Source organism: Heliconius melpomene, chromosome 15, assembly GCF_056956725.1.
Source record: "Heliconius melpomene rosina isolate 202511_hmr_F chromosome 15, ASM5695672v1, whole genome shotgun sequence".
NCBI classification, from domain to species: Eukaryota; Metazoa; Arthropoda; class Insecta; order Lepidoptera; family Nymphalidae; genus Heliconius; species Heliconius melpomene.
This window is the reverse complement of record NC_140403.1, coordinates 9,647,228-9,662,024: the sequence shown is the minus strand read 5'-3', so window position 1 is coordinate 9,662,024 and position 14,797 is coordinate 9,647,228. Positions and strand designations below refer to the sequence as shown.

General features: G+C 32.1%; 1 protein-coding gene and 1 pseudogene across 2 annotated transcripts in view; both read left to right on the top strand.

The window, feature by feature from the left end:
• LOC146531656 (uncharacterized) overlaps window positions 1–5,902 on the top strand; it is a 60,063-nt gene extending 54,161 nt beyond the window's left edge. For both annotated transcript variants that reach the window (XM_085197908.1, XM_085197907.1), the window contains exon 5: window positions 487–5,902. In XM_085197908.1, coding sequence (XP_085054034.1) covers window positions 487–685 — 199 coding nt within the window. In that variant the 3' untranslated portion in view covers window positions 686–5,902. The remainder of the gene's footprint in view (window positions 1–486) is intronic.
• A 1,358-nt stretch (window positions 5,903–7,260) lies between these two features.
• On the top strand, window positions 7,261–8,309 carry LOC146531655 (uncharacterized; annotated as a pseudogene).
• Window positions 8,310–14,797: the final 6,488 nt, after the last annotated feature.

Below are 14,797 nucleotides of genomic sequence, written 5' to 3'. Positions count from 1 at the left end.
CTATAAAAGCTGGATGCAAGGGCTGTTACTTAACTTAATTAAAGAGATAAGACTTGTTAGTCTAATTGAAGTATTGCGACACGTTTTAATGGAATCGATGTTTGTTTTAGTTTCAAAGAATAAAGAGAGGGAGAAAGAGAGAGATTTTTCTTTTTTATTTTATTTCATAAAATACAAAATCTAGAGGTACCAATTTTAAAGTTTTGTTGGGTTGAACACGCTAATCTCAGTAACTCAAACTATTTAGCTCAAATTATAAATCCTTTCTTTTTGCTTCGCGCCATATCGCGCACCTAGCATGGTAAAAGGATCCTGGGAAACTTCCGTTTTCTAAAGGCATTCGTGTCCTTGCCGAGCTTTTGCCTTGGTGCCACAGCAAAGAAATGAAAATATTAATAAATAATAATTCATTCCCACAATTGGGCATCGAATGCAGATAAATATAACCAAATAAAAACTAAAACCCCATGTTTTCCTATATTCCAGATGCCTGTGCCTACATTACAACATGAAATTCCGTGAAGAGTACGACGAGAGGATCCGCTCGAACCAGAAGAACTGCGTCAGCGTGGTTGACAGCCACGATCACGTGACCCGCAAGGAAGACAAGCCCAAGCTGAAGGCCCAAGTTAGCGTTCAAGATGTAGACTTGATCAAGCAACCCTCAGTTGCTAGCGATACTTAGACCATTTAAATTATAATGTTAAATGATGATATCGCTATAACTTTATATTTTTATTTATAAATTTATATATATAAAATCCAAAGGTCACTCACTCATCACGAAATCTCAGAAACTACATGTGCTAGGAATCTCAAATTTTGCATAGGAGTTACTTATAGGACGTAGGTGCTCGCTAAGACGGAAATTTCCAATATTCGACTTCTAAGGTCGATTTGTTTTTGGGGTTAAAAGTCGTCGGGTTGTTTTTGGGGTTGAAAGTTTGTATGAAACTTCGTTCGTACTACAAATGCTAGGAGTCTCAAATTTTGCATGGACGTCACTTACAGGACGTAGGTACTCATGGAGACAGAAATTAATAATATAGTAGTTCACGCAGGCGAAGCCGCGGGCGGGCCGCTAGTTAATATTATAAAGTTAAAAAATTTGTAAGGTTGAACGCGCAAATCTCGAGAACTAATGGTTCGAATTGAATATTTATTTTTATTCATGTACCACATTGGTGTCTACTTAGAGCGTTATTTGTCGAAACGAATTATAACATGCTAAAATTCAAACTAAAATATTTAAAAATTCATTCATTTATTTCTTTAAATAAAAGACTTATTGAAATGTTTGTATCAAACATAAGTTATAGTGAAATAGGCATCTCATTTAAAAGTTTCTCCAGATGTTTATTTTTAAGTTCTGCATAAAAGTTTTCAAAAAGCTCTGAGGTTTATTTCAAATAAGATTTTTATTTACGTAAGGTGAAAGTTCTGCTCTAAAATAACATTCATATTTAGATCGTATTAAGTTTGATGAATCCGCCAAAGCTTTTTAGCTAGTATTTCATTTTCACAAAGAATGATACATTTTTTTCTATAAAAATAATGAAATGAGACGAAGAGTGAAACCTTAATTATAATTAAATACATTTTATGAGACCAGGGGGCAGAGCGACTGTCTGTGAATGTGACGGGTTTAATTCCCATTCGGTATATCGTATTATTTTCCTCTGGTACAAGACAAAGGGCGGCGTTAAGTTTCGCCACTCAACACGTAACGTCTTGGTGAAAATAACAGAATTATAAAAGTTATTTCTTATTATTTTCTATAATCTCTTTTTCTATAATAAGTTTTCCTTGATCCCACTGATGCTTAAAAAATAAAGTTGTAGCGATATCCGGTGTATGACTGTATACAGTAAGTAGATTTTCATTTCAGACACTATTTTGTCTTTTAGATAAATCTTTTAGTACCTTTATACATTTGATATTTGGAAGCCCTATACTTTATTTAGAAAAGAAATGAAATTTTTATTATATAAACCCTTAATCATATAGTAATTAGTAAGTATTGATGTTTAGTATGTAACTTCCCGAGTAATAAGTTGTAAGTCTGTCTGTGAATTATTTCTCGGCTTTCTCTTTCATTTTCTAGATAGCTCCATGTTGAAATTGAAACTTTTTGTTTCTTTTTGTCATTTGTTTATCTTATTGAGTATTGGCAACATATCATTTTTATTAGATCTACCCTTAAACATCAGCTGATACGTCGACAAAATATTTGTTTTGTATGAATTATCATATATATTTTACGATTTTGAGTTAAACATAATATTTTTGAAGATTTTACAATTGAGATATCCCTTGATAAATTGCTTTAGATATGACTTTTAATTATAAAATATATTGGAAAATAAAAAAATGTATATCATATACTATTATTTAGGTAGCCTTTGTAAATTATTCAAGAAATCGAACCTGACAGAACCATTCTAATTCCTTACCGTCCGCCGAAACTGGTCATAGCTCAAAGAAACGTATAACCAAATCCCTTCTAACACATGTTTACAGCCATGTACCAATACAGCATAAAAATATGAGAGCTTAATGTATTTTTCTATATATTACTTTATAAAATGTTAAATAAAAAAATATTGGTTTATATTTACATACTAACAAACATACATACATATTCTGATACATATCTATATATTAAAAACTTATTTTTTCTTACCTTTACTCCTGATATTTGAGAAAAAAAAAATCACTTAATTGCATCGTTTTAAAGATTTTTATTAGTGTAAATCTTCAAAAAAAATAATATATCGATTTAAATCATTTCGAAAAGTATATACAATTTTAATATAATATAAGTATGTTAGTATATAATAAGTTATTATATTTAAATGATAAGTGTCATTCACAAGTACTATATAATTAAAAATATTTTCTGGTTCAACTATATATAACTATAGCTATTGGTGTAATAGATGTTGTCTTTGCTGTTAATATTAAATTTAAAAGGAAAAAAAAACAAGATGTAGACCAACTTTAGTATTAAAAATATTTACGTAACTTACGTGTATGTAGAATACTTGAATTCGTCGCGTTTCTTTACTATCCATACTATAGTTTACATTCGTCTAGTTGGAGTTTCAAGTTCAAGTTCAAAATCGACATTTTATCTTAAGAGACTGAGAAGTGTTCTAAAAAGTAAAATTTGCAGATTATTTAAATAATTTTTGATATATTTCCTTTATGAATAGTTTTGAATTGATATTATAATCCCTGTACAGGTTATTTTGACATCCCAGTTTAAAGTAAGAATCATACAAAAAAACTTAATTAAATAATTAATTTTCTTGACTTATTGAAACTTAATATAAACTTTAAAATTAATAAAATCAACATTTTTGAGATTTACAAACTTCCTCAGAGACGTTAATTAGAGTTAAAAATACATATAATTTTGTATTTAACTGAAGTTAAAACACAATTAACGTCTATGAGAACAACTCTCATTACTTTAGTTGTATACAGCTAAATGGAATTAAAAGTCTTATTATGTATTGAAATAGTTTATGTTTGACTAAACATTGATTGAGTTAAATTTTTTAATTGAATTTGGAGTTGCTGAAGTCATTGAAGTTGAGTTGAAATGTTACCCTTTATGATTGAAAATTAAAATGGGACACTTTTAGTCGCATTATAAGACATTCTACTTACTAACTGTAAACTTTTGGACAATTTGACTATTTCAAACTATTTCCAAGCTAACAACTAATCAAGTCTTAACTATTTATGACTAATTAGGACTCGGTTATGTCAAATATCCAATAGATAAGTATTCCAAGTAATTATGTTCATATAAAATAGGTATAAAAAAATTGATGTTATGTAATTCTAGTCATTATAATATTATTTAGTTGCTTCCATTTGCAAAACAGTCTCTACCGCAATTATATTTATGAAATAAAATATTTTTATTATTTTTTTGGAAAAGTCAGGTAGAGTTTTAGTTTGATCAAGCTTCGTGGTGTTATTAGAAAAAATTACAAGCATATCGTAAAGTTTGCTAAATTGTTAGTTATTAACACTTAAAATACTTGAAATTTGAAGGAGAAATAAATGAACCTACTTAGAACGTTTTAAGGCCGTCGCGGCGCAGGTGCGGAGCACCTCACTTTACTGACTGTACTGCGACGGTTGCGGGTTTGATTTCTCGCCGAGGTAAGAATTATATTTAACAAGACAAAGCACGGCGTTGTGTTTCATGATTCAACAAGCAATGTCTCTAAAATTTGGCGATGCGTGGCGAACGAAGATGAGGGAGAATACAGGATCAGCGTGAACCTGAAAATCAAGAGAGCTTTGTGACATAATCTTAAAAGGATCCATAATTGCAAAATCGAAAAATCTCATATTTTTCGAAAATGTTGCCAAATTTTATTTCGTTATAATTATATTAAAATTGAATTGGAACGAATTTAATAAAACACTGCGAGTTCATTAACAGTTAAAAAAATAATTTAGATTATTTTTCTTATGTCGTGCCAAATATGTTTAACTTTTATTTCACGTTACATACAAACAAAGACATACATACATGTTTACATTATATAATATACTCGTATGTACCGACGTTATAAATCGTCTACTCTAGAACTGAACTTAGCAACACATACGAATATTTAATCGTAACGACACAAAAATAGCATCAGCAAATAAATGCTAACTAATAATACGACTTGAATAGTACTATTGATTTTCTTTTATTTATTTAAATTGTATTATTTATTTATTATTTGTTATATTTTTTTGCTGACGTTATTTTTTGCTACATGTTATTGTAATTACACTTATCTGCATGTGTTTCTTAGTTGAGTTTTAGACTAAACAGTCTCTAAGGAATTGTATTCTATAAGGGAATTTAGATAGACAGATCGTTCGACTTTTTATAGTTATATAGGTGTTATTTTAGTTCTTAAGTTACTCATTACTTTAATTTAATTATGATTGAGAACTTTTGAGGTTTTTTAAGCTATTTTGTTTAAGCTTCTTGTGCCAATCGTGCTTTTAATTTGTAATTAAAAATATAATTTTCTCAATGTTGTCTTTAGTATAAGTGGGCGGTCCAGTTGTGGCGTACATTCCGCTTTTTGTGTATCGAAATCGCCAAACGGTTATATTGACGGATTATAATTAAGTAGAATAAGATATATTATAGTATATTATAATTATTATGAATGTGTAAACAATTTAATATTAAATATATGTATTTTCGTTGTATTTAATGTTGTTGCAATTATAGAACAGAGATGGAAAATATTTGAATTTTCAAAGTTATTATGTTATATAAAAACTTTTTCTACATTATTTATTTCTGTTTATTTAATATTATAATTATTATAATAAAAAGTTTTAAAAATAGTTTTAATTAATTAACATATGTTTAATTGGTTATGTGATGAAATATTGTTAATTTTTAATTATGCTCGCAAATTTAAGTTTTTGAGAAAAATCTAGTATACCTAATACTTTGTTCTATAATAACAATGAATTAAGATCGTTGAATCGTTTCGTTCTTCATATCCCACTAAGGACCCCTCTCATCCTATATCTAAGCTCTATTCACTGTGATAAATTAAACTTATAAGGTAAATAATCATCTATTTATTTAAATAACATCACAGTGAATTCACAGTTTTAGCTAAAAGTATATTTTTTTTAGTTATTTCTTTAATGCACCTTTTGAAAATCGATTTTAATTGTAATTTTTTTTTTAATTTTTTCTAAGGAATTGTATTATTAACAAGTGTTTTATCACCTTTAAAGTTACAATGAACGTTTTTTATATTCGTATATTGATAATATTTTAATTTTAATTACGACTGTGCTGTTTTATATCTCATATATTTTATACCGATGTCTCTAAATAAAATGTGAACGGAAATGCTGGTTTCTTTTATCCTTGTAAATTGTAATCTTTATAGGTATATATATTTTTAATGATTTGATAATGATTTTTATACAAAATTTGGAAACTATATATATGATAAAGAGCCAGAATAATGTTGTCACATGCTACAAAAGTATGAATTTTAAACAACATTTCATAATTTATACAACACATTATATTTCAAATTTCGTAGTAACGCCATCTATGTTTAATTTAAGGAACTAATTAATGAGCAAAGGAAGCCAAAACAAAACGATTTTAGTTTCAAAATTACCCGTTAGAGGGCAAACAAAATAAAATATTATGAAATAATGATGTTTCGTTAATTACATTAAATCGAAATTAAGAAATAATTACTATAAATAGTTATTACTGGCTGATAAAGCTAAAGATTAATATAATATTACTAGAAAAATAAATAATAGATTATTTTTGTCACTTAAAATAATATTCTCTAAAATTTGATAATAATGAGTTACAAGATCAACACGCAATGCCGCACACGAGAAAATAATTTTATATTTTCACTTCTTCGGTCTGGAATGCAGAGGCGAGCAGAGAGAACTTAGACAAGGCACTCCGCTCGCCACTTCCCGCTGAATTCCGAAGCCGTTGCGAGACAAAAGCGGAATTCAACGCCGCGCTGCCACAAAACAACACACTTGTAATATAAGATCTATAATCAAGATCTATACATATTTCATACTAAGTATAGTGCTATCCCCGAGTATTGTAGTTTATTACTTAAATTGAGGCATAAAATGTTAGTGGCTGTATAAAGTCCACGTGCATCATAAAGACCACCCTTTATTGATATAAATTGCTTTAAAACACAACCTTACGTATATTCAAATAGATATACTGTGTAATACTTATCTATAAACGATTATATCAAACTGAAAATTTCCCATTACTAAGTCATTCACAGATAACGCACAAGAAGCTACTGAAGATAATGGAGAGTAGAGGAGCAGTAAGAGAGAATTTCTACTTTACATCCTAAAGTTTTTTTACTGTAACCACCACATAGCAAGAACGAGGGAAGCTTGCATTAATACTCTCCGTTCCATTTACGACACTTCTGTTCCTCACTTTTCACAGAATTCTAGAGACATTCGGTGTGTTGAGTGGCGAAACTCAACGCCTCTTACCTCGACACAAGAACGAAGAAATAAAAATATTAAAATACCTTTGGCGCTTACAGTTAGTCGCTTGTATCCCTGCGCAACTAGCCTCTAAATATATTTAAAAACAAAAATATATCTTTAAACTAAAACATGCACATCAACATCTTGGAATACTTAGGTACTTAACAAAAAACTAATCCTTAAATTATCCTTTCATAAACCGTCTTACGGGCGAAGTGGAAAATCCTGCGATACCGCTTCAAGCAAGAGATAAAGAAAGGCAAAATTCATTTCATAGACGATTTTCTCTCTTTCTTGAGAGAGTTTCTTGCCGGCTCTTCTCAGAACTTCCTTCCGAACCGGTGGTAGTTTTTTTGTTTACATGTTCATTCGACGATTCAAAAGTGCTTATAATAGTAGTCTATTTGAATTAAGAATATTTTCAATTTGAATTTGATTACAAAGGCAAATGGCGATATTTTAAGGCTCTATGGTTTCTTCAGAGATCAGATCACACAGAGAACACATCAGTTGAAGAAAGCCTAGACAAGGCCAGAGATATAATGAGTCAAGGAGGAACATGAAATGGAGAACTGCTGCGAGTGTTTAATAGAAAATAATATAATTAGCCGTCGCGTCTCCGAAAGCAATGTTGAGGTAGAGTCGACAAATAAAAGAAAATTATCAGATGATTTCGATTCAATGTTTTTACAGTTTACGCCGTTTTTTAGAGTACTGGAGCCATGGAGGAAATTAGTAGTTAGAAATAAAATACAAGATATTATAGGTAGGTACTGAAAGTAATGGCTGAGCAAAATAATTTTGAAATACCACACTAAGTTTGAATTTGGGTGGTAGTGCAAATTGGGATTTGGGAGATAAGAGCTGTCAGGCAAAAACTATGTGATATAATCGTTGTGGATAATCTTAGATACAAAAGTACATGTGTTTGAAATACGTTCATTCATCATCACTTCTTCATCTCTATCCATTTCTGCTCAATTTACGAAATCAGTGGAAATCGGACCCATAATCAAGACCTTTGCTGGCTGTTCCACTGCGCAACGACGAACGAAGTCTAATATAAGTAACGGCGAAAGTTCCGTCGGCAAATTGAAGAACTTTAAAACTTACTATGAGTTATTTAGTAAACTATTAGTTAACGGTACATATTTTAATACGCTTATTTATAATATTTAAAGTATATTTTATATATATTTTTCTTTTTATTTGTAGCTGATGGTCTGACGCAAAGAAAAGGTACGAAATTATAATTTTATCTGTCCATCATAAATAGAGTATTACATTATTTATTGAGACCGCCAACGCGCAGTGGTAGGTACAGAGTCTGACTCTCTTTCTCTCTCTCTCTCTCTCTCTCTCTCTGTAGTCGATTCCCACTGAGCGAAAAGAATTATAATAATTTCCTTGCTTCGGTAAGTAGACAAAGAATAGCGTTGAATATTAATACTGAACGACCGCATGAAGAACAAAGTGTCTCTCCACTAGGTTTCTCTCATAGACTCCGTAGCGATCCATATGAGGAGGAGGCACTTCAAAAAAAAGTATATGAAACAAAAATTATACTTAATATATACCTACATTATCAGTAACTATAGTGTTAGCATATTCCTATAAAAGTGGGTAGATTTAGGTAAAAACAACAATAAAAGCTTTGGAATTGTGTCAAACGGGAACAGTTGCTTGTAGACGGAAGCCCTGATTGGAAGGTATCTAGTGTGTAGTGTTGTTACTGAGTGATACATGTCACTTATTGTAATTATGTGGAACCTCTAGCCGAGTACGTTGGAAACATATAGACGGTATGTATTTTTATCGTGTTATTTTAAAAACGCTAACCGCGTCCGATTTCTAACAATCTAGCTACAGTTAATTGTTTATCTTCATCATATTTTTAAGCAAACTAAGTTTTTTTTATCAAGTAAGTTTATTTAAGAAAAAAAACATTGTGAGGAATAGCTCCGTTTTCAATAGAACTACAAAACGCGATAAAAAACTTAGATCAGACCAGAATAGTTCTTTTTTAGATCGCCTTTTTGTTCGAAATTAAACTTTTTAAATTTTAGTTTTTTCTAATATTATTTCTGCGTATTTATTGGCAATTGTTATTTTTGAGTTATGCTTTCATTATAGCATATATATGACCCGCCGTTTCGTAAATCCCTTCTTTTGCGTGAATTACAAAATGTTCATTTGTGATGAACGGAAATATCTTAGAGGGAACGGAGTGTCTGAACATTAGGTTTCCAGATTCCCTCAGGTGTATAATGAATTCTTATATTATAGTAGGTAGTTACTAGCTACTCTGTTTAATAGCAGATACAGAAATTATTTGGCTGGACGCGCTAATATCAGGAACTTCTGGTTCGAAATGATAAATTCTTTTTATATTGGATAGTCCAATAGTGACCATCTGTACCTACACTGTACCTCGCACACTAACTACCTGTCCATCGTCATACAAAACTTTTTTACTATTTCCATTCGAAACGATCAAAGTCACGGGTAAAAATAAGCTAGTAAGTTATATTTACAACTTACGTCGAAAAACTTTTTTTATTCGTCGGGCGCCGGGCGGGGGCGGCGGCGGGCGGCGGGCGGCGGGGCGCAACCCAAACAAAACACGCGCGGAGCGGCAACGTCGCCCGCATCGATCCCGCCGGCCCGCTACCGATATAATAGTGATGTTAAAACATTAATTATGGGGAATTAATTGTTTTTTTTTTTCGAATATTATAGAATTTTTGTTTAAAATTATAATTTGTGTTTAGGTTTTTGAAATTGATATTTTTTTTATCAGCTTCACGCTGTTTACACCAAGATATGCATAGGAAACCTAGTGTTATAAGACACTCCATTTCCCACTTTCCGCCGAATTTTTCTAGGCATTGTGTTTTGAGAGGCGGAACTTAACGCCGGACTTAACTTAAGAGCCTTGGTGCCAGAGCGAAGAAATCAAAATATCAAGAAATAATATTTTCTTCCCTCGGGTGGGGATTGAACCCGCAGCCGTTTGACAATTTCTTGATTTGTCATACAATTTTACAATTAAATAGCTTAATTTTATAACATACTAAGATTTATAAAAATCTTAATAAAGAATACATAAGTAATATTGAATTTTAATTTCACGAAAAAGTGTATAATGCAAGTTTAAATTATTTTAACACAGATAAAAAAAATATAACGTCAAAACAGTATCTCAAAAGGTCGTTGTCACAAGCGTCACGTTGAAAAAGAAAAACATAAATAGTCTTTTGTTTTTTTTTTTTTAATTTACATAGTTTTTTCACTATACTTCTCTACTTTGTAGTATAATGCAAGTCGGTACATATTTTTGCATTATTAATGTCTGTTCACTGGGTTTCTTATTCCACGCGAACTTTTTTTAGCGTTCGTTAGAATTATTAACTAATATTAAATGCGCAGACTGGCACGATAAATTAAAATTCTGTAATGTAACTTTATAAATATTCATAGGTTTAATTGTGGTTCAACGGGATATATTGTAAAATTGGAAAATTTGTACGAAGCATGAAGAGAACTCAACCAAAATATAAAAAATCATTGTAGTATCTAGTACCTACATAGAAAATAGATAAGCGTATATTGGTAAGCTGAAAGAAGATGCAATTACTATTAATTTCTAAGCAATGAATCAATGTTTAGAAGTCACGTTTATATTTTGTTTATTTTAATACTATGATACCACAGCTAGCGCGAGGTCCATAAACTTATTTTCTCTTACTTTTATTATTTTCCCCTAATTATGAATAGTAATTATATTAGTATTGAGATATATACTTAATATTTGTGATAAGAAGATATTATCTTTACATCTGATTTATAAATTCTTAAATGGAACCAGAGGACCAAGATATCACGGTGGTTTTTTTGACGTTATATCCCGCAGAGCAGAGTATTTAGAGGGAACCTGGGAAATAGTGCTAAGACCTCCACTCACTCTCACACTCCGTTCCTCACTTATCGCTGAATTCTTGAAACATTGCGCAGGTATTGGCTGGCGCAACTGAACGCCGTGCTTTGACCAGAGTGAAAAAATGAAAATAATAAATATTTCATTCCCCCGAGTGGGAATCAAACCCACAAAAGTCGCGTTTACAGCCTGTGCCCCTGCACCACGACGGACTCAACTTATTTCTTCTCATATATTGGTTTTTACATTAATTTGAAAGGCACCCCTAGTCGCATATGTTCACTGATCTGAACCCATGTCCTTTGTGAAACCACATCAATAACCTATTGTAATACAATTGCCATTCAATGTATTAAATCGACTTAGTATTACGTTTTGTGTGTAATTACCCGCATTTTTGTAATCATTTACAATTTATGTATGTAGGTTCATATAGGTACATATGTACTACGGCACTGATTTCCGCCACAAGTAAAAGCGGGAAAATAAAATGTCTTGATGGGAAGTATCTTAACTCTAGGTTTCCAGGTTCCCTCTGTCTACCCTTCCCACATAGGTGCGGGATATTGCGTGAATTTAAAAAAGGTAACTCTGTCTACAGGACTACAGGTACAGTGGTTTATTTAGAAACGTTTGACGAGGTATACTCTTATACCTAGATGACATAGTACCTACCTACATCGAAAAAATGGACTATCCAATACTAAAAGATTTTTTTCAATATGAACCATCACTTCCTGAGATAAGCGCTTTCAACCAAACAGACGCTTGATAATATTAGTAGAGACATAGGTAGTATAGAAATATAGATAAAGAGAAACTAACTCATTCATATTATTCAATGATGGCTTATAGACGAGTTATCAAGACAGATCACAGAGTCACACAGAGATTATCACAGAGTTGCCTTACCAAAGCTATAGGTTGGTATTTAGATGATGACAACAGACGCGGGCTAATAACTGCGTCGGAATAAGAGAAGTAGTTTGCTGAGAAGACCTCGCACACGCCCAAGGAAGGGATGGCTGGATACAGGATATGAGAAGTCAAATGAGAGAGACTGATCACCATAGATATAGAAGACCGTGCATAGTGATATAAAGTAAGTCGTAAGGCGCCTGCCTTAAAGGCAATGAAAGCTAGGACATGTGCCACGTAGAAGACCAAAAAATAATATTGATGATTCATTATAAAAATGCCTCCAATCTAGAATCGAACCCACAACCACATGTTAGCAGTTACAATAACCACTAAATAAATAAACAAGTATTTCTCACTACGCGCACTTTGCGTCAACTGACAAATAAGATATATTAGGAGTTACGGCGTACCTGAGACGCCTACCAGAATTAATTTGACACCTTTAAGACGAAAGTGTTGAGGAAAGTGCCTACCTTTAATCTAAGCCTTAGGTACTTGCTTATAGATTTACTACATGTCTAACCAAATACATGACACTTGACAATAAATGACAGGATCCGTTGTAAATGCGACGGTTGTGGGTTCGATTCCCATTCGTGGGAATGAGTTATTTTTATTTCCTCGCTCTGTGCGACAAAGCACGAGATTAAGTTCTGCCGGTCAACATCCAAGGCTCGAAAATTAAACGGTAAGAGAGAAGGAGTGTTTTACTAGATTCCCTTTACCTACCCTGCTACAAGCGAGATACTAGAATCTATTATACTATCCAATAAGTAATACCTTTAACTACTAATTTCCGAGGGTAGCCCATATAAATTAAAGATTAAATTCCTTCCACGAATTCCGAACGCTCATAATGAATCTATGCCACTTGTGAATCTCACAGGGGGAAGTCCCACATATAAACTTTGTTGTTTTTTTTACAAAGTACTTTATCGTATGGGGAGCGAACTTTGTTTGAAGTTGGGATACAGATTTACTTGACATTTCTGAATGTTGAGGTGAATTTAGTAAAAGTTAAATATCTGTAAGGGTGGTATTTAACAAGTCATAGAGGCAGTCGTAACACATCGGCGTCTAAATCAACTGATTGTAAACTCGAGGAAAGGGATCAACTTTCATTTTTCACCCAACACTTAATGACTCGCGAAATTAATTAGGCATTGGTGTGTGATAGCGGCGTTGTGTTCCGCCATTCCTCTAACAAACACAGCTTTGGTTCATAAAAAAGTATGGACTACTAATATAATTTAATTTAATAGAGAAGTGTCTGCCAGTACCTACGCCATAATTTTAAAGGTTATTTAACCATCCAGTACCTATTATGTTTTTTTTAGTTGAAAAGTGGCGAAGGGATAAAATTTCTGAAATGAATTACGAAAGAAGGAACCTAAACCTGTTAGACCCACAACTTTTGAGACATTACGTGTTGAGTGACGGAACTCAACGGCGTGCTGTATCTCCTAGAATAGGAAAATAGAAATAATTTGGTCACTAGTAATATTGTTTTAATTAAAGATAGGTATAGGATAGAGATACCCACTTGTGAGCACAGGAGTGTCTTATGACATATTCCTGTGAAATTAAAAAGTCTCTGATCTTTTACGAATTTCATAGGAATGTAATTTTACCCCCAAATACAATAAGTTTCCACAAAAACTACCAATATAAGTGTCTGTCTGGTAATCTAACACTATTGAAGATTGAGCCCGAGATAAGCCAATAGTAAATTTCGATTTGGGTCCGTCCCCAATCATTGTTAAGACTTAGGAATGGGAAAATCTTGATTTCTTTCTGTGAAACAATGGATTTGCTGGCTTGATGAATAAAATGAATATGTAAAAAGATTAGTTTAGCGTGCAACTAATACTGACAGACCATGGTTCATATATTATTATATGTATGTGCATAGGTAGTTAGAGATATTTATATTAAACTAGTGACTCTTTCGCGACTTCGCCCGCTTGAACTACACAATAATTAATTAACTAATCTGGTTTTTTGAACACAAATGTTATATATTATTGCTTGGGGTTCTGTTGTATTGATAAATATTATAAAACGTTCTAATTAAGAGTATTAATACTTTTAGATAGGAATATCAAATTATAAACTATAATAAAACAGATCTAAATAATACCTTATATGGAATTTTTAATAAATCTCTCCCTAGTGGGGTCCTTTCTATTGATTCATTCAATGTCTCTATGGACATGTATTTCGTATTATCCGATCGATATGCTAGTGAGTAGGTAGATAATACGTCACTACAGTAGTTGAGTTACTTTAAATATTTTTGTAATGTAGTGCTTTTATCTACTTTTATCTGTAGTCAATTAAAATTTCATTATATTCACGCTGTGCCCCCGCAAAAAAGTGTAGACAGAGAGATTGTGGTGTCTCAAGATACTCTGCAATTAATTCAAAATATTCATGACCCTGAGTGGGGATTGAACCCATAACCATCACGCTTACAGTTCCCAGCCCACTGCGCAAGGACAGATTCTTTTGTTTTGATTTTTTTTTGTTTCTTACCTACCTTCTTATTCTTTTATTTTTTTTACTATATAAGATAACGTGCATATATTTTTAAGTTTTTCGCTGAATTCCGGGAAAGAAGGGTGAGCAGAGGACAGCTAATGTTAAGACACTGTCCTCTCCACGTATCACTAAATTTTTGTAGTCTTGTGTAGTGGGACTCAACGCCACGTTTTAGTTTTTCGTCAGGGCGATCAGAGAATAAAAATAATAAATCATTCATTTTCCACAGGTGCGAATCGAACCCACAACCATCGCGCTTACTGCCAAACACTACCACTGCGCCACAACAGCCTCGACAGCCTCATAACATGCATATCTATCTATCTATCTATCTATTTATCT